The sequence below is a fragment of the Hemitrygon akajei genome, chromosome 17 (assembly GCF_048418815.1).
Source record: "Hemitrygon akajei chromosome 17, sHemAka1.3, whole genome shotgun sequence".
Lineage (NCBI taxonomy): Eukaryota > Metazoa > Chordata > Chondrichthyes > Myliobatiformes > Dasyatidae > Hemitrygon > Hemitrygon akajei.
In genome coordinates, this window is record NC_133140.1 from 26,412,019 (window position 1) to 26,432,243 (window position 20,225).

Genomic DNA, 20,225 nt, shown 5'->3' on the forward strand with positions numbered 1-20,225 from the left:
ATTTTAGATTTTATTATTGGGCAGTTAATATCAGATATTTGATATGTTGGTTGAAAGATTGGGATGGATCTTTTAGCCCTCATTGGGTGAGCCTGGAAATTAAATCGGTACCAGGTTTTGCACTGGGTTCTATTTTGGGGACTTCTCTCCCATTTGCTCTTCCTAAATTGCCGAAACGAATTGACAACCCGATAGTTAAACATACTTTACGTATATGGTTTCAATTTCGGAAATTTTTTGGGTAGACTCAGTTTGTTTTAAATATTCCTATTGTATCCAATTGTTTTTTCCACCCTTCAATTATAGATCAAGCTTATTTGGCTTGGAAGACTAAAGGATTTCTACGATTTTCTGATTTATTTTTGGATAATTGTTTTATGTCTTTTGAGCAGTTATCTCATAAATATAATTTGCCTAGATTTCATTTTTTTAGATATTTACAGATTAGGAATTTTTTAAATACTGTACTTCCTACTTTTCCAAACTTTGTGTCTTCAGGCATTTTGGAGAATTTGTTTGAATTAAACCCCTTGCAGAAAGGGCTTATATCAAAACTTTATAATATAATTATGAAGATACGTTCAGAGCCCCTTTATAAGACAAAAAATGATTGGGAAAGAGAGCTCAACATTATTATTCCTATTGAGAATTGGGATAAAATTCTTCAATTAGTTAATACATCATCTATATGTGCTAAACATTCATTAATACAGTTTAAGGTTGTACACAGGGCTCATATGTCCAAGGATAAATTGGCTCATTTTTATTCCTATATAAATCCTATTTGTGATAGATGTCAATCTGAAATAGCGTCTTTAACTCATATGTTCTGGTCATGTCCGCTATTGAAAAAATATTGGAAAGATATTTTTGATATTATCTCTGCGGTATTGAATATTGATTTACAACCCCATCCTATTACCGCAATTTTTGGTTTACCAATGATGGACTCACTTCATTTATCTTCTTCTGCCTGTCGAATGATTGCATTTCTTACACTAATGGCTAGAAGATCTATTTTGTTGAATTGGAAGGAAATTAATCCTCCTACTGTATTTCATTGGTTTTCTCAAACTATGTTATGTTTAAATTTAGAAAAAATTAGAAGTGGTGTATTTGACACTTCTACTAAATTTGAAAAGATATGGAGACCATTTATCCAATATTTTCATATGATGTAATAGGACCCTGTTCCAGGCCTATTTGATTTTCCAGTTTTGATTGCATATATGTCAAGAGGATCGGAGTTGACGACACTGATGATTTTGTATTTTTGTGAGATATTATAAACAGCCCTTTTTTTCTCTTTTTTATTTTTTATTTTTCTCTCTTTTCTGTTTTTTCCTCTTCTATTAGTTATTAGATTTTTAGATTAGTTTTTTGCATAATGATTTTTTTATTTTTTTCCTTTTTTTTTAAATTTTATATTATGATACACCTAGGTTTGCCTTGTCTATTTGTATATTGTATCATTTACGATGTGGGAATACTCATTTATACTGTAATCATTGTTCTTGTAATCTTTTATAGTTAGTTGAAATATGTACGTTTGTAATCCCATTATCTATGTATCAATTTTATTTTGTTGTTATTAATAATGATAATAAAAAGATGGAAAAAGAAAGAAAGAGATCTAGAAGATTATAAGGCTAGCAGGAAGGAGCTTAGGAATCAAATTAGGAGAGCCAGAAGCGGCCATGAGAACACCTTGGCAGACAGGATTAAGGAAAACCCCAAGGCATTCTACAAGTATGTGAAGAGCAAGAAGATAAGATGTGAGAGAATAGGACCAATCAAGTGTGACAGTGGAAAAGTGCGTATGGAACCAGAGCAGATAGCAGAGGTACTTAATGAATACTTTGCTTCAGTATTCACTATGGAAAAGGATCTTGGTGATTGTAGGGATGACTTGCAGAGAATGAAAAGCTTGAGTATGTAGATATTAAGAGAAAGGATGTGCTGGAGCTTTTGGAAAGCATCAAGTTGGATAAGTCACTGGTATTGGATGGGAAGACCTCAGGCTACTGTGGGAAGCAAAGGAGGAGATTGCTGAGCCTCTGGCGATGATCTGTGCATCATCAATGAGGACGGGAGAGGTTCCTGAGGATTGGATGGTTGCAAATGTTGTTCCCTTATTCAAGAAAGGGAGTAGAGATAGCCCAGGAAATTATAGACCAGTGAGTCTTACTTCAGTGCTTGGTAAGTTGATGGAGAAGCAGGATTAATGAAAATTTGGAGAGGTACAATATGATTAGGAATAGTCAGCATGGCTTTGTCAAGGGCAGGTCATGCCTAACGAGCCTGATTGAATTTTTTGAGGATGTGACTAAGCACATTGATAAAGGAAGAGCAGTAGATGTAGTGTATATGGATTTCAGCAAGGCATTTGATAAGGTACCCCATGGAAGACTTATTGAGAAAGTAAGGAGGCATGGAATCCAAGGGGACATTGCTTTGTGGATCCAGAACTGGCTTGCCCACAGAAGGCAAAGAGTGTTTATAGATGGGTCATATTCTGCATGGAGGTTGGTGACCAGTGGAGTGCCTCAGGGATCTGTTCTGGGACCCCCTACTCTTTGTGATTTTAATAAATGACCTGGATGAGGAAGTGGAGGGTTGGGTTTGTAAATTTGCTGATGACACAAAGCTTAGGGGTGTTGTGGATAGTGTGGAGGGCTGTCAGAGGTTACAGTGGGATATTGATAGGATGCAAAACTGGGCTGAGAAGTAGCAAATGGAGTTCAATCCAGGTAAGTGTAAGGTGGTTCATTTTGGTAGGTCAAATATGATGGCAGAATATAATATTAATGGTAAGACTCTTGGCAGTGTGGAGGATCAGAGGGATCTTGGGTCCAAGTCCATAGGACACTCAAAGCTGCTGCGCAGGTTGACTGTGTGGTTAAGAAGGCGTACGGTACATTGGCCTTCATCAACTGTGGGATTGAGTTTAAAGGCCGAGAGGTAATGTTACAACTATACAGGACCCTGGTCAGACCCCACTTGGGAGTGCTGTGCTCAATTCTGGTTGCCTCACTACAGGAAGGATGTGGAAACCATAGAAAGGATGCAGAGGAGATTTACAAGGAGTTACTTGGATTGAGGAGCATGTCTTATGAGAACAGCTTGAGTGAACTCGGCCGTCTATCCTTGGAGTGACGGAGGATGAGAGGTGACCTGATAGAGGTGTACAAGACAATGAGAGGCATTGATCATATGGATAGTCAGAGGCTTTTTCCCAGGGCTGAAATGGCTAGCATGAGAGGGCACAGTTTTAAGGTGCTTGGAAGTAGGTACAGAGGAGATGTCAGGGGTAAGGTTTTTAAGCAAAGAGTGGTGAGTGCATGGAATGGGCTGCCGGCAGCAGTGGTGGAGGTGGAAATGATAGGGTCTTTTAAGAGACTCCAGGATAGGTACTTGGAGCTTAGAAAAATAGAGGGCTATGTGTAACCGTAGGTAGTTCTAAGGTAAGGACATGTTCAGCACAGCTTTGTGGGCCGAAGGGCCTGTATTGTGCTGTAGTTTCTTTCCTTTAGGTTAGTCCTGACGAAGAGTCTCGGCCCGAAACGTCGACAGCGCTTCTCCCTATAGATGCTGCCTGGCCTGCTGTGTTCCACCAGCATTTTGTGTGTGTTGTTGTTTGAATTTCCAGCAACTGCAGATTTCCTCGTGTTGTGATGTAGTTTTCTATGTTTCTATGCTTCTATGACCTTAGTTCTCCTTCTCAAATTTTAGAGTGAATTCTGCTATATTCTAATCATTGTAATCACTGTTCCTTTACATTAAGTGGTCTAATCATTTCTAGTTCTTTGCACAATATCCAGTCCAGAAGAGCTGATCCTCCAGTGGGCTCAGCCACTAGTTTGCTCTAAAAATGCCATCTCATCAGCATTCTACTGATTTCCCCCTCTTGGAATCCAGCACCAACCTGATTTTCCCAATTTACCTGCATATTGAAATCCCCATGACTATTGTAACATTTCCCTTTTAACATGCATTTTATATCTCCCGTTGTAATTTCCAGATCACATCTTTACTACAGTTTGGGGATCTGTATATAACTCCCAGCAGGATCATTTTACCCTTGCAGTTTCTTGGCTCCACCCACAACAACTCAACATCTTCCGATCTTAGTTCATTGCTTTCTGATGATTTCATTTCATTTTTCCATCAGACTCAATCCACATCCTCTGCCTTCCTGCCTGTCCTTTTGATACAATGAGTATCCTTGAATGTTAAGCTTTCAGTTGTAGTCTTTCAGCCATAACTCAGTGATGCCCACGATGTTATACATGCTAATCTGTGCTACAAATTAATCTGCTTTATTCTGTATGCAGTGTGCATTCAAATCTAACACCTTCAGTCTTGTATTCACCCTTTTTGATTTTGTCTGCTTTTACATTGCAACTCATCCCATTGCCGTTTTGCTCTATCATTTGCCTTTCCTTCCTGACAGTCCAACTACAGACTGTCTCTGCCGATTACCCCATCCTCAGCCCTAGCACTCTGGTTCCCATCCTTCTGCAAACTAGTTTAAACCCCTCCAAACAGCTCTTGCTAAACTGTCCGCAAGGATATTGGTCCCTCTCAGATTCAGGTGTAATCCATCCCTTTTGTACCTTTCCCAGAAAATATTCCAATGATCCATGAATCTGAACCCCTGCGCCTTGTGGCAGTTCCTCAGCCATGCACTCATCTGCCAAATTATCCTATTCTTACCCTCATGGCACATATCACAGGCAGCAATCCAAAGGTTACTACCCTAAAGGTCATGTTTTACAGCTTTCTCCCTAGATCCCTAAAACCTTTCTTCAGGACCTCCTTACCTTTCCTGCCTATGTCATTGGTGCCAAGAATTCTGGCTGCTCACCGTCCCGTTTTAGAATGCTGTGGACCCAAACCGAGACATCCCTAACCCTGGCACCTGGGAGGCAACATACTATTCAGGTGTCTCTATCACACCCACAGTATCTCATCTATGTTCTTCTGACTATGGAATCTCCTACCACCACTGTTCACCTCTGTTCTCTTCTGATCCACAGCACCAGCCTCAGTGCCAGAGACCTAATTGCTGTGGCTCTACCCAGTAGGTCGTCCCCCTCCACAGTATCCAAAGAGGTATACTTACTATTGAGGGGAATGACCACAGGGGTACTCTGTACTGGCTACCCATTTCCCTTCCTTCTCCTGACATCAGCTAGTTACCTACCTCCTACAGCCTCCCTGTAACTCCCATCTGCCACTTCCTCAGTCTCCCTTGTGAGGGGAAGGTTATCGAGACGCAGCTCCAGTTCCTTAACAGGTCCTCTGAGGAGCTGCAGCTCAGTGCTCCTGGTGCAGACGTGGTTATAAGGAGGCCTGATGTCTGAATGAAAAAATAAAAAGGAAGAAGATACTTGCTAGATACTTACCTCACCTAAGCCTGATCTCACCGCAACCTACTGGGCCAAAGCCACTCCAACACCGGGCCAGTCACACAATGGCCACTCTGCTCGCGCCTGACTTATTTTTACTTACCCTTTCTAATTCCCCATTCACTGATTGGGTGCAGTTTGACTCCGAAAACTGCTGCAAAGCCTTTTTTCAACTTTAGTGGCGGGCATAAATGAAATTGCTGCTTCTCGGCATGCTCACTGATTGAGCTTGTATTGCAGCTGTATAAATCTTTGCTGAGGTCATACTTCGAGTACCAAGGATCAAACTTATAGAAATGTTTACATTTATAAGAGATAGGGATGCAGTGGATTATAACAGTCTTTCTTTGCAGGGCAGGAGAGTCCAAAACAAGAGATTTAGGTTGAGAGCAAAGACTTAAGATGCTCTGAGGGGCAACTTTCTCATGCAGTGGGTAATGAGTGTATGAAATGAGTTACCGGAGGAAGGTATTGAATCAAGTACTATAGTATCATTCAAGAAACACAAGGACAGGTTCATGGATGATCATCAAATCTTGATGCTTTAACTCTTCGAGGCTTCAGTCAGAGAAAACAAGGCAAAGAAAAGCTCTTGTGGGATGTGGGAAGACAGGGAGAGCAGTTTCCCTCACAACTATAACTGCAATAAGTGCATCCAGCTGCAGCTTCTAACAATCTGGATGAACTCCAGATCATTCGGGATGCTGAAGGAGTGATAGGATATATAGAGAGGTAGTTAAACCCAGTAAACTGGTGACAGTCAGGAAGGGGAAAGGGGTTAAGGGCACAGAGCAGGGAAACCCTGTGGCCACCCCCCTCAACAACAGGTTGGAAATTTCTGGTGGGGTTGACTTAACAGAGTCACAGTGGTCAGGTCTCTGGCACTCAGTCCACCTTTGTGACCCAGAAGGGAAGTAGGGGAGAAGAAAAAGCACTTTCTGGTGAGTGATAGGCAATATGAGGAATGGACAGGAGGTTCTGTGGGTGAGAATGAGATTCCCGGATGGTATGTTGCCTCCTGGGTGCCAAGGCCTGGGATGTCTCGGACTGGATCTTTAACATTCTTAAGTGGGAGAGCGAAGAGTCAGAGGTCATGGTCTATGTACTGTAGGTACCAATGACATGGGTAGGACATATGCCGAGGTCCTGCATAGGGAGTTCAGGGAGTTGGGTGCTAAGTTAAAGTGCAGGACCTCCAGGGTTGTGATCTCAGGATTGCTACCCATGCCACGTGCTAGTGAGGCTAGAACTAGGAAATTATACAGTTTAGCATGCCGCTAAGGAGTTAGTGTAGGAGGGAGGGCTTAAGATTTTTAGATCATTGGGCTCTCTTCCAAAGAAGAAGGGACCTATACAGAAGGGACGGTTTGCACCTGAACTCGAGGGGGGCTAACATCTTTGTGGAAAGGTTTGTTAAATGCTGCATGGTGGGGTGTAAACTGGAGTTGCAGGGGGATGGGAACAGAGTGCCAGAACAGATAGTGGAAACATTGTGGAGACAGATGTTGCTAAGTCCTCAGACAAAGTCAGGCATCAAAAGGTTGAGCATACTGTAACTTGGGTCGTGAGCTGTGTATATTTCAATACAAGAAACTTGTTATAGCACTAGGACTCTTTTGTACAGACCCTGGTGCCCACAGTGGTACATGTATACATTGCTGAACAGTCATTGCATCAGGTTTCTGGTAACACACAAACTAACTAAACAAATCCGTATATTTCAGAACGGATCACATCGATGTGTATTCTTTTTAAAAAGTGACAACGGTAAGCTGAAAACCAGTTCAAATATTTCAGTCAGTGTTGGAAACCTCACTTACAGTGTAATCTTTAAACCTTGAATTAATGTTACAGAAAACATCTCAGACTCCTGGAATTCCACAGGCTGTACGACAACAGTTGAGGATCATCAAACCATTTGTGTGTGTGACCATCTGACCTTCTTTGCTGTGCTGCTGGTAGGTTTTACATTTGTAGTCCCAACCCCACCCCCCCCCCCAGATAAGTGATAACATTACGTCTGTCACGTGTACAATGCATAGCTGTCCATCCCTTAATGTTACATCTACTGCGCACAATGGGCCATTCAGCCCACCAAGTCTGATATGACCAACAAGAACTCATTTACACCAATCCTACAGTAATCTCATTTTATTCTCCCCATAACCCCCACAATCTACCCAGTCACTTCACACTGGGGCAATTTACAGTGGCCAATTAACCTATCAACCTGCAGGACTTTGTGACATGGGAGGAAACCAGAGGAACCAGTGGAAACCCGTGTAGCCTCAGGGAGAGCATGTAAACTGCACACAGACAGGATTTCACCTCTGTCACTGGAGCTATGATTCAGAGGATCTACTAGCTCTGCCACTGAGCTGCCCACTTCCTTCTTTCCTCTTTTCAACACTTCACCTTCTTCAGCCAGTCCTGTTTGTCCTTCAAAGTCCTCAAGGTCAGCTGCTGACCAGAATAAGTCTCCCCACCATACAGCATATAGAATCTATCTCCCATCTCTGGTCAGGATGGAGTCATTCCGGTACTGAGAATTGGCACCCACATGGTTAATGATACAGCAAATGTACGCACTTGGCCATAAACATGAGCAGCTCTGTGCCACTACAAGAGAAGACATGAATACCAACAAGGTCCAGCCCAAGGCAGCATTTTACTAATGGTGACCTACAATGACATAAGACAGAATAGCCACTGGAATTTGTATTGCCTTTGGAACTTCCACCTGCTGTTCAGTAATGGGGACAGCAGTGATCATCATGGGGTCATACAGCAAGGAAACCGTCAATTGGTGCACTGACCATGCTCACCATCAAGCACCCATTTACCCTGATCCCATTTTGGATCAGCTCCCATTGAGGGTTGACATGGTAATCTCCCCACTGTAGCTTTCTTGTGCTTCGTAATACTGACACTAAATATGTTGGGAGGAAAACAGAATCATTTTAAAAAGTAACTCAACTTCTTGTTTGCCTCCAAACTCATTGATGTACAATCCCCCTTGAAATCAATGTAGTCTAACAACCAGTGTGAGCCTTGTCCGGGTCTGGAATTCAACTAGTGATTTCTGACTGGTGCAACAGCGAGCAGCAACATGATTGGGGTGTATCTGTAGACACTACACCAGATGGCAGTGACAGATTCTATCCCTCAGCTCATCTGGGAAGTGTGGCTACATCTGTGGGGAATTTGAGAGGGAGAAGCTAAAATCAGTAAAGTTAACAACAGGGGTGTGAGTGGGGAGCTGGCCAGACTTGATTGGAAGGGGGCACAAGTAGGGATCATAGGGGCTGATAGTAGAGAAGCAAAGTGAAGAGTTTCAAAATATACAGGATCATATCATCTGCATAAAGAAGAATTTTAAAAGGAGATTGAGACAATAGTGGCTGACATGGGAAGTCAAAGTCAGTATTAGTGAGAATCTAGAGGATTGTAAAGATCTTAAAAATCTGCAGAAGGCAACTAAAAATGCAATAAGGGAGAAAATATGAAATATGAAGGTAACTTAGCCAATAATAAAAGCAAATACCAAAATTTTGCAGGCATATAGTATGCCAATAATATAAAAGCGATGCCAAAAGATTTTTCAGATTTATAGTAAGTAAAAGTGAGGCGAGTGGACCCCAGATAATGACATTGGAGAAGCAGTAATGAGGATAGGCAATGAATGTTGTTTACTTGGATTTTCTGAAGGTCTTTGACAAGGTGCCACAGAGGAGGCTGCTAGACAAGAAAACAAGTATTACAGTTAAAGTATTAGCATGAATATTACACTGAGTGGCAGAAGACAAAGAGTGTGAATAAAGGGGGCCTTTTTCGGTTAGCCACCATAGACTGGTGGTATTCTGCAGGGGTTGGCGTTGAGTGCATAATTTTTGTGTTATACATGACGATCTGGATGAAGCATCTGATGGTTCTGTGGCCAAGTTTGCAATGATGCAATGGTCTGTCAAAGGAGAGAAAATGCTGAGGAAGCAGGGAGTCTGCAAAAGGACCTGGACAGATCAAGAGAATGGGCAAAGGTGTGGCAGATAGAATACAGTTTAGGGAAGTGTATGGCCATGTACCTTGGTTGGAGGAATAAAGATGCAGACTATCCTAGGTGAAGTGGCAAAGAGAATTGGGAGACCTGAAGGTTAACTTGCAGATTGAGTCAGTAGTATGATAGTCAAATGAATTGTTGGGATTCATTTCAAGAGGACTAGAATATAAAAGCAAGAATGTAAGGCTGAGGAATTATAAGGTATTGGTCAGACCACATTTAGAGTATTGTGAGCAGTTTTGGGCTCCTTGTCTAAGGAAGGATGTGCCAGCATTGGAGAAAGTCCAGAAGTGGCTTATGGGAATGATCCTAGGAATAAGAGGAATGAGGCAATTGATGTATGAGGAAGCATTTGATGGCTCACTAAAATTTAGAAGAAGTGGAAATATCATTGAAGCTTATCAAATATTGCAAGGACTGGATACCATTGATGTGGAGAGGATGTTTCCAGTAATGGGAGAGTCTAGGCCCAGAGGGAACAGCCTCTGAATAGAAGGATGCCTCTTTAAATCAGAGATGAAGAGATGATTCCTCTTTAGCCAAGGAATAGTGAATCTGTGGAATGCATTGCCTCAGATGGCTGTGGAGGCCAAATCATCAGATATATTTAAAGCAGAGGTTAATAGGTTCCGGATTGTTGAAACTATCAAAGGTTGCAGGGAGAAGGCAGGAGAATGGGGTTGAGAGGGAAAATAGATGGACCATGATCGAATGTTGAGGCAGACACAATGGAGCAAATGGACTAGTACTACTCCTATGTCTTTTGGTCTTATGGGCTTTAATTTCAGCATGAACGGTAAATGTGTTCAGAGTTGCTCTCTGGGCCTTGTTTGTTCCTGGTAACAATTCCAGTTTACATCATATACACTTTAGGCATTGTTAATATTCAATTAACTTTATTTACAATAACTTAAATCAACTCTGTGAATAAACAGTTCAGACTGCTAACAGGTTTAATTTTTGCTCAACAATCACCATTATTTCCCAAAGGACTTGCGGCTGGACAGCCACACGTTGGATGAAAAAGATGTGATGTCATTAACGTACATCACAGTGATTGGCTGTGCGATCTCTGCCGTCTTCTCAGTCATCACAGTATTCCTTTACTGTGTGGTGAGGTGAGTGACCCCATCCAGTGAGTTCTGTGGGAGCATCACTAATCAGACTGCACCTTGTTGTAACCTCAGTCCACCCAGGAGCTTGTGTGTTTCACAGATCAGTCTCTGCTGTGAACCTTCTAATTATCCCTCCATGGAGCAGTAAAGAAATGGACACTGATTATTCATCACTCACACTGTCACTAACTATCTCTGTATAAATTACCCAACAATGACCCTGGCACTAACTACAGATTACCCAGCTCCGACACTACGTTACAAACCAGTTGACGGCTAAGCTGATTCCTTTACAACACAAGGGTGTTGACAGTGGTGTCCTCAGTGTTAAAAGCTGAATGCTCATTACTTACTGGATGCACAACGTTAATTGAGGTAATCCGCATCGGAATGAGCAGCTGGGTGGAAAGGGAATCAATTAGTGCCTTGGGAATGTTTGTACATCATTTGACCATCAGGGAACAGAAAAACTGGAGACGCTGGTCCATCTCAGGGCCAGTCAACAGCATCCTAGCTCAGCAGTATCAACATATCCATTGCCTAGTGAAGGTTAACTCTTCAGGTGTCATCTATTCCTATGAAGCCTAAGACCAGTTAAGTCTGAGACATGACCTTGACAAAGGTCACCACTTGGCACCATCAAGTGCTTGCCAAACACATTTCACCATGCCAGGACAATCAGTGACACCCTCACACGGTGGAGTTGTTGTACACTGACTCTGGCTTAGTGCTGAGGTACAGAGCTATTCATTGTCTTGAACACATCGCAGGTACCTGCTGAAAGTTAACTCCTTCTGTGCCATCGGCTGTAACCCAGCTGTGGCCCCCTTGCCTGAGTCACTGTTAAACCAAAGGGGTGATTGATTCCTTTACCACCTGGCTCCTGATTCCAGTGTGGATCCCACACAAGCACAACAAAAGCCTTGGTGATGGCTCCAGGCTCGCTGATGAAGTGTTTCAGTGTGTGAAACTCTCTGGAGGAGCTTGGCACCACAGTGGCTCGTGGTCACTGCACTCTACAGAATGCAGCTCAGCCTCTCAATTCAGAGTCTCAAAGGGCTGGGGAACAGGAGCAGAGGGAGGAAGGGAGGGAGAGGAGGAAGGGGGAGAAGCAGGGGAGGAGAAGGAGAAGGGAAGAATGGCAGAAAGGGGACATTCCGAGTCAATGCTGAGAGATGTTTTCTACCTGGAATTCAGACTGTCCCTTCTGTAAACACAGTTCTGAATCCCGGTTCTCCATGCCACCACCGTTCCCACAGTAGCTTCCCTCTTGTTCTGACAGTCACCGAGCCCCTTGAAAATGACTGAAGCAGCTGTGTAAAGCTGAATTGTCTGTTTCCATGTGATATTATCTCTGTAGAATCAGAAAGGTTCTTGAAGTATGACTACAGTTCACAATGTTGTTATCTGGTTGTCTCTTTGTTTTAGGAAGACTAAAGGTGATCACACCACCCAGATCCACATTAACCTCTGCATTGCTTGCTTTCTACTGAATATGAATTTCCTGATCAATGAGTGGATTAGTAAGCTGATGATTGATGGTCTCTGTAAGACGATGGCTGTGCTCCTTCACTATTCATTACTGTGCACTTTCACATGGATGGCAATTGAAGGACTTCATCTCTACCTGATGCTGATCAAAGTGTTCAACACCTATGTCAAACACTACATACCAAAACTGGCTTTGATGGGTTGGGGTAAGTATCATCTCATATATTTTGTTTTTTGATGACTCTGCTTTACGCATGGAACATTGGCAGATCAAATTGAACATCCATGCACTTGCCCTGGGCTCCGGGTCTCAGCAGCTTTCCACGCATGGCAATGGTTTTCGCTCCCTCCTGAGATTCTGAGACTAATTTGCTTGAGTTTGTATTTCATTCCCATGCCAAATAGTTAAAGCACTTCTGCAACACGAATTATGCATTTCAGGCACTCTCCATCCTTTTCCAGAAGTTTTATCCTTTGTTTTATGCTGCCTTCTACTTATTGTAATTGCAGTTTTTATTTTATATTCTAGTAGCTTTATTATCTCCTATCGCTGTCCACCCCCTCTCGCTCTCTCTTTCTGTACCTCTCTCACTTACCCTCACCCATAGATTTTCTCTAACTTCTGCCATGTTTGTTACAATTTTTCCCAATGTGCCCTCCCTACAAAGACGTTGAATGGATAGCCATCTATCTGGTGCAGATTCCCATTATTAGAGAGATAGAACTGAAGGGATTTTTCAGTCTCTCTGTCCTCTTCCCAGACATTAAGTTTCTAACCTAGGAATTGCACAATCTCTTTCACAAAAAGGTGGAAAGATCCTGGCAAGGCAGAAGTAAACCAATGAGCCCCAGACACAGCAGGAACTTGCCTCTTTTGTAGCGTATGGTATACTTTGTGCAGGAGCCCAGGTAACTTCTCCCACATGACCTGCGGCAGTGTAAGATTCGATGGGAAGGGTGGTGAGACATGCTCCCGGGCCACCTGTGAATCTCACTGGGTACGTCTCTGATCAGCTGAGCAATGTTTCCAGCTAATATCACACTGGCATGAAGACAAAACATCCTTATGAAACCAATTACAGATGAATTGTGCTTCTGTCAGTATTGAAGAAATCAAAATTTTAATCAATAATCTATCTTTTAATCAGTGTTGATTAAAAGTTCCTGCATTCAATCTACAAATCCCCTTCCGAAATACCAAGTGCCTCTTGGTTGTCAAACCATGAGCTTTCAGGTGGGTAACCTGATCAGACACGGCCATCAACACCTTTCATTATTGATTACTGTGTCTCCAGGTGTTTGAAATTCAAACAACCTACAAATTAATGTTGCAATATTGGTAAAGGACTTCTGGGCAGATCTAACTAATTTCTTCACCTTACTCAAAAACACCATGATCTGTATAAGCCACATGTGGTTTCTGAGCTGGGCAAACATAAACGTCAAAATGCTGTAAAGACAAGATAAATGACAATAATTCTTTCTCTATGGTGGAATAATTTCTTTGATGCTCTTTGAGAATTCCTTTGAAAAGTAAGCCACAGGATGGTCACAGTTGTCTGCATCACGCAATTCAGCATTTGGTGCCTCGTTAAAAATGCATTTAATGTATCTTTTTTAAGAGGGCATAACTTTTCATTTCACATCTACTATTCTTGAATATGAATTGAGTGAAATAATTGGAAAATGGTTTATCTCTAATGCCAATCTGCAAATCTATGATAAAGTAATTATACCTTAACATTCACAATAAGGTACATAGTGTAATTACATATATCAGCGATTTGGGAGTGTGAGAAGACGTAGCTCACTCAGGTTCACTAACTGAGTTCATAAGGCATTGATTCATGGCAGTTTGGTAATTGAACAGTGATCAGGGTTGACTGGCAAGAACAAGTTAAAATAAGGCAGGGGCAAGTGGCACAGCCATTGTTGGAGTGGACAGTGTTAGAGTGGTAATTTGAGGATTTAGCTCTTTAAGGCTTCAGTGAGGACAGACTCGAGGGAAAAAGGCAAAAAAAGCTGTGGGTGGATTTTTTTTCCCAATCCATTTGTTGTTTCCTCCTTTATATTTGCACAGTAGGGATGCCAGAAAGGGAATGCTCCTCTTGTGGGATGTGGGAAATCTTCCAGTTTCCCTGATGACTGCAACTGCAAGAAGTGCATCCAGCTGCAGTTTCTAACACTCCACGTTAAGGAGTTGGAGCTGGAGCTGGATGCACTGCGGATCTTTCGGGAGGCTGAGACAAAACATATAGAGAGGTCGTTACACCCAAGGTACAGGATAAAGGAGACTGGGTGACAGTCAGGAAGGGAAGAGGGGTTAAACAGCCAGTGCAGAGAATCCCTGTGGCCATCTCCTCAACAAGTATATCACTTTGGCGACTATTAGGGGGATGACTTAGCAGAGGAAAGTCACAGCGGTCAGGTCTCTTCCACTGAGTATGACCTGTGGTTGAGAAGGAGGGACAAGAGGTGAGGTGTAGTAAGTGGTGATTCATTAGTTAGGGGAACAGAAAGGAAGTTCTGTGGACAAGAACAAGATTCTCAGATGATATGTTGCCTCTCGGGTGCCAGGATCCGGGATATCTCAGATCAAGTCCTCAGCACTCTGATTTGGAAGGGTGAGCAGCCAGAGGTTGTGGTCCATGTAGCTACCAATGACATAAGTAGGAAAAGTGATGAAGTTCTGCAAAGTGAGTTCAGTGAGTTAGCTGCTAAATTAAAGGACAGGACCTCTAGGATTGTGATCTCAGGATTGCTACCCAGGCTATGTAAGGCCAGGACTAGGAAGGTCATACAGTTTTACATAGGGCCAAGGAATTGGTATAGGAGGGAGGGAAGCAGATTTTTGGATTAGTGGGCTCTCTTCCAGGGAAGGTGGGACCTATATAGCAGAGACACTTTGCACCTGAACAGGAGAGGGACTAAAATCCCAGCAGGAAGTTTTGATAGTGCTCATGTGACTAATGTTCTGAACTGCGAATATTTCAATGCAAGAAGTACTGTAGGAAAGGCAGATGAGCTCAGGGCATGGATCAACACATGGAATTATGATGTTATAGCCATTAATGAGAATTGGTTGCAGGAGAGGTAGGATGGAAACCCAATATTCCAGATTTCTGTTGTTTTAGACACAACAGGACGGGAGGGATTAAAGGTGGTGTTACTAGTCAGGGAAAATGTCCCAGCAGTGCTCAGTCAGGACAGACTGGAGAACTCATCTAGTGATGCGTCATGGGTGAAACTGAGGTATAAAAAGATATAACCACATTAAAGGGGCTATATTATAGACTACACAACACACTGCGGGATTTAGAAGAACAAGTTTGTAGAGAGGTTGCAGACTGTCGCACGAAACATAAGATTGTAACAGTAGGTGATTTTAATGTTCCACATATTGAATGGGACTCCCATACTGTAAAAAAATTAGATGGGATAAAGTTGTCAATTGTGTTCAGAACAGTTTCCTTAATCGGTACATAGAAGTCCCAATGAGAGAGTGTGCGATATTTGATCTTCTATTAGGGAATGAGATAGAACAGGTGACAGAAGTTTGTGTAGGGGAGCATTAATTTCAAAGTAAAGATGGAAAAAGATAGATCTGGTCCGTGAGTTAAGATTCTAAATTGGTGAAAGACCAGTTTTGATGGTATCAGCAATGATCTGGCCAGTGTGGATTGGGATAGGCTGCTTTCTGGCAAAGGTGTAATTGGTAAATGGGAGGCCTTCAAAAGTGAAATTTTTTAGAGTACAAATCTTGTATTTGCCTGTTAAAATAAAAGGTAAATATAACAGGTGTCGGGACCTTTGATTTCAAGAAAAATTGAGGCCCTGGTTAAGAAAAAGAAGTACATAGCAGGTATAGGCAGTTAAGAACAAATGAAGTACTTATGGAGTATAAGAATTGCAAGAGGAATTGGCTTTGTGGCAGAAGCCAGAGAGTGGTAGTAGATGGTTGCCTCTCTGACTGGAGGCCTGCGACTAGGGGTGTGCCGCAGGGATATTTGGAGGATTTGAGTTATAAGGAAAGATTGAATAGGTTAGGACTTTATTCCTTGAAAAGTAGAAGATTGCGGGGAGATTTGATAGAGGCATACAAAATGTTGAGGGGTATAGATAGGGTAAATGCAAGTAGACTTTTTCCACTGAGGTTGAGTGAGACTACAACTAGAAGTCATGTGTTAAGGGTGAAAGTTAAAACGTTTAAGGGAACATGAGGGGAAACTTCTTCACTCAGAAGGTCATGAGAGTGTGGAACGAGCTGCCAGTGGAAGTGATGAATGCAATCTTGATTTCAATGTTTAAGAGAAGTTTGGATGAGAGGAGTGTGGAGGGGTATGGAAGGCTATGGTCCAGGTGCAGGTTGATGGGATTAGGCAATTTAAATGGTTCAGAACAGCCTAGATGGGCCAAAGGTCCTGTTTCTGTGCTGTACTTTTCTATGATTCTATATTTATCTGTGATAAACATTGATTATGTGATGAATACATGTCATTTTCTTCTATTGACAGGCATCCCTGCTGTGGTGGTGTCTTTGTGCATTGCAGTGGACAAGGACAATTATGGACAGTTTCAAATCAAAATGCAGGACAATAACAGCTCTGTTTCCATGTAGGTCTGGTTAACCATGCCAACAGCAATAATGTTGATATTTATCTCCATTGCTCAGTCTGTGACGAGAATTTCAGCTGAACTAGATGTGTGTAGGTAGAGTCATACAGGCAAGAGCACTCCGAGGTTCTGAGTCAGCTGACATTGGGCATTAGATGGTGGCCACGTTACCACCCTGTGAAATCTGTCAGGAAACAGGTTCAGATTAGCTATGTTGTACCCAACAATCAAACATTCCACTGGCACTTTTTATCATGGAGAGACATTGGAGGGTGACCAGTAGGCCAGTAAAGCATCGATATCTGTTGGGAAAAGGTACTGGGGAGAGCAGGATGGGCAGAGAAATAATGGAGTTGTTACAATTAAAGAGCTGTGTGAAATAGCAACAAGTTATACGTTAGTAACTCAGTATTAGCTGTAGAAACATCGTACAATTTTTGCCATTTCCTTTCCATCAACAAAGATGAATGGTTGCAGTGACTTAAACATGAAACAACATGTAGCATGTTATCTCAGGAGGTTCTTTATCAATTTTTCATTAACTCACTGCAATGAACAAATTTTCTTCTCTCCCTACCCCCTATCACAAATGGTGGATCTGCAAAGGATTAAGTTAAAGCCTTACTTGTAAAGAGGTGCATTTTTGGACTAGATGTCACTTTGCAATGACTGGTCAGGGCATGGAGCTTAAAAAAATATTGGGAAGTCATGTCGCAGAAGATTGGGCCTCATTTGGAGAATGATAGGCGGTTCTGGTTGCTGCATTACAGGAAGGATGAGGAGACTTTGGGGAGGGTGCAAACAAGTTCATCAGGCTGTTTCGTGGATTACAGAGTATTAGATACAAGGAGAAGGTTGGACAAACTTAGATTATTTTCTCTGGAGCATCAGAGGCTGAGAGGCAACCTGATAGGATGATATAAAAGTATGCAAAATATAAACAGGATAAATATCAGAACATTTTTCTTGGGGCAGAAATGTTTAAAACTAGAGGGCATAGATTTATGGTGGGTGTGTGTATGGGGTGAGGAGTGGGGTGGCATAAAATTTAATGCATATTAACCAGGTAAGACTTTAGACACAGGGTGTAGAAGGCACTTGGAACTTACTGCCATGGGAGGTGATGGAAGTAGATAAGATTTTGGAGACATTTAGACAGGCACGTGATCAGGCAAGGAGTAGAGGGATATATTCCACATGCTGTGAGATGGGATTAATCTAATTTGACATCGGGGCTGGCACAGGCATTGTGGAACAAAGGGTCTGTTTCTGTGCTGGTCTGTGTTCTGTGTTCAGAGACCTCGTGGTGTTAAAACATTTGTCCAGAGTGTTGGAGCTGGTTAGGCAGTGGATCAGAACACTGGATACAATAGAAAATTAATTCCAAACCAAATCTGCATATTGAATACTTCACTGTTTATATATTTTCAAACAGGTGCTGGTTAAGAAATAATATAGTCCATTATGTTACAAACTGTGGTTTTTTCGGCATGATATGGCTTTGGAACCTGATAATGCTAATCACCGTCTGTGTCAAGCTAGCTCAGATGAGAAAAGGATTCGGTTCTGTGTCAAGATCTGAGTGGAAGGATCTGTGGACGGTCCTCGGCCTCAGTTATTTGCTGGGCATCACGTGGGCTTTGCCATTTTTTTCACATGGACCAATGTACGTGGTTCAAACGTACCTGTTTTGCATCTTAAACTCCCTGCAAGGTTAGTGAGCAATTTACCAGGTATGTTGAGATAAATATAAGTTAGTGGCTATACGTTGGTAACAAATCTTCTAGCGCTTGTGCAATTTTATTAACTTATTTTTTTCAATTATTTATTTGAATAATGATGGGAATTAATTGCAACATTTTTATTATACATTAGCAGGGGTTCCCAATCTTTTTATGCCATGGAGCCTTACCATTAACTGTGGACTCTATGGACATCAGGTTGGGAACCCTTGTAGGATACCCAGAGGGTATATTTGATATGTCTCATATTTTTATCCATTCCAAAACAAATATATTATCTAATTGTAGCTGCAGACAATTACTAAATAATGTTTACAATCTCAATGCCATTTTCTTCTTGAATCTTTTGCAGGGTTTTTTATATTCTTGTGGTACTGCACTGTAAAACTACCATCCAAAGAGCAAACTACAAATTATACATCAGATAAGTAAAGAAGGCATGGAAATGAAACTGGATTTGCTGGAAAAGACCCTGCTGATTATATACTTTAATTAAGAGCAGAATTTGTTATTTCAATTTGCCCTAAAAAATCAGAACTAATATCTTTGAATTCTCTTTGTATGGGTGACTTATATTTTACACTTGGGGGATAAAAAGGTTAATTAAAATTGATTGAACTAAAAAGTTATTCAGGTATCCAATTGCTGAGCTACAATGGGACTATCAAAGTCAATGCCATTTGGTGTATAAGTTTAGACAGTAGTCAAAGTCTGAGGAATCAAATTGCTCAATATGTTTGAAAGGTATAACTGATTTAGAAGTGACCAGATAGTAAGTAATACTGAATTGGGTTTCAAATGCCACTTCCAATTTTACACTTAAACGATCATTTATGGCTAAAAGCAATGATTGCAGTGTTTAGTTTGTTACATGTTATGACCAAAATCACATACTACTGTAATTCCCAAATGTTCCCTTGTTTGTCGGAATACCTGATTTAAGTTTTGTATCATTTCCTGATAGGTTGAATTCTTTGTCATTCACAAACAGGCCAACGCCATTGGGGTTTGTCCTCACCCATCCCCTCTTTGAGCTTTCCACCACGAAGACAGTGGAATCAGACAGTTGCACCAATGTTCTGCAAAATTAACATTAGATTATGCTACAGCATAGCAGTTACCTTATTTCACAATGATATATCCTGTCTTATTTGATCAACTTCACAAGAAATACGTCTTAAATATATTTTTTCATGTTTTATTATGAATGACTTCCTAGTGACAGTTGCATATATTTATACAGGGCATTGAGATTTTACATGGTCATTTTGTATCTAATTCTATGTTGTAATGATGTCTATGTTTATTTATCGTAACCATTCCACATACAATGTGCTGTAATATTAAGATTTAATTCTTTTCATAACCTGCTTCAGGCCAACCAATAGAGTTCAGAACTGAAAATGTGCAGAATAACAGTTGATTCAGGTGAGGTACCTTTAGATGTGGTACCTTTCTCCTGCCTTGTTTGGACATTTGGTGATGTGCTTTGCTGAAGAACCGATGTATGTTGGGTAATACAATTCATCTTTGGCGACTAACATTTATGCAATGGTCTTTCACGGTTTCATCATCAACCCTTCCATTGGCAACTCGGAAAAATTAAACAGGACAATGTGATACAAATTGGATGGTAGAACAGAGTTTGACACCCCCACCCTGGTGAGTGGCAGAAAGAGTAACTCAACTTTACTCAGTAGGAAAGATGAAAGATCAGGAGGTATATAATAGCAGTGGGTGACTGGACCCTCCCTCATTTCTGCCTCAATGTCAGACTAGACCATTCCTCAGTGTT

The 20,225-nt window shown here is 41.6% G+C and overlaps 1 protein-coding gene across 1 annotated transcript in view; it reads left to right on the plus strand.

Annotated features, from left to right (window-relative positions):
• The window catches only part of LOC140740551 (adhesion G-protein coupled receptor G2-like), a 109,316-nt gene extending 89,946 nt beyond the window's left edge, over positions 1-19,370 (plus strand). Inside the window, exons 12-18 of the mRNA XM_073069804.1 lie at positions 7,136-7,178; positions 7,266-7,369; positions 10,459-10,586; positions 12,012-12,280; positions 16,589-16,688; positions 18,124-18,401; positions 18,783-19,370. Coding sequence (XP_072925905.1) covers positions 7,136-7,178; positions 7,266-7,369; positions 10,459-10,586; positions 12,012-12,280; positions 16,589-16,688; positions 18,124-18,401; positions 18,783-18,862 — 1,002 coding nt within the window. The 3' untranslated portion in view covers positions 18,863-19,370. The remainder of the gene's footprint in view (positions 1-7,135; positions 7,179-7,265; positions 7,370-10,458; positions 10,587-12,011; positions 12,281-16,588; positions 16,689-18,123; positions 18,402-18,782) is intronic.
• The last annotated feature ends 855 nt before the right edge of the window (positions 19,371-20,225 follow it).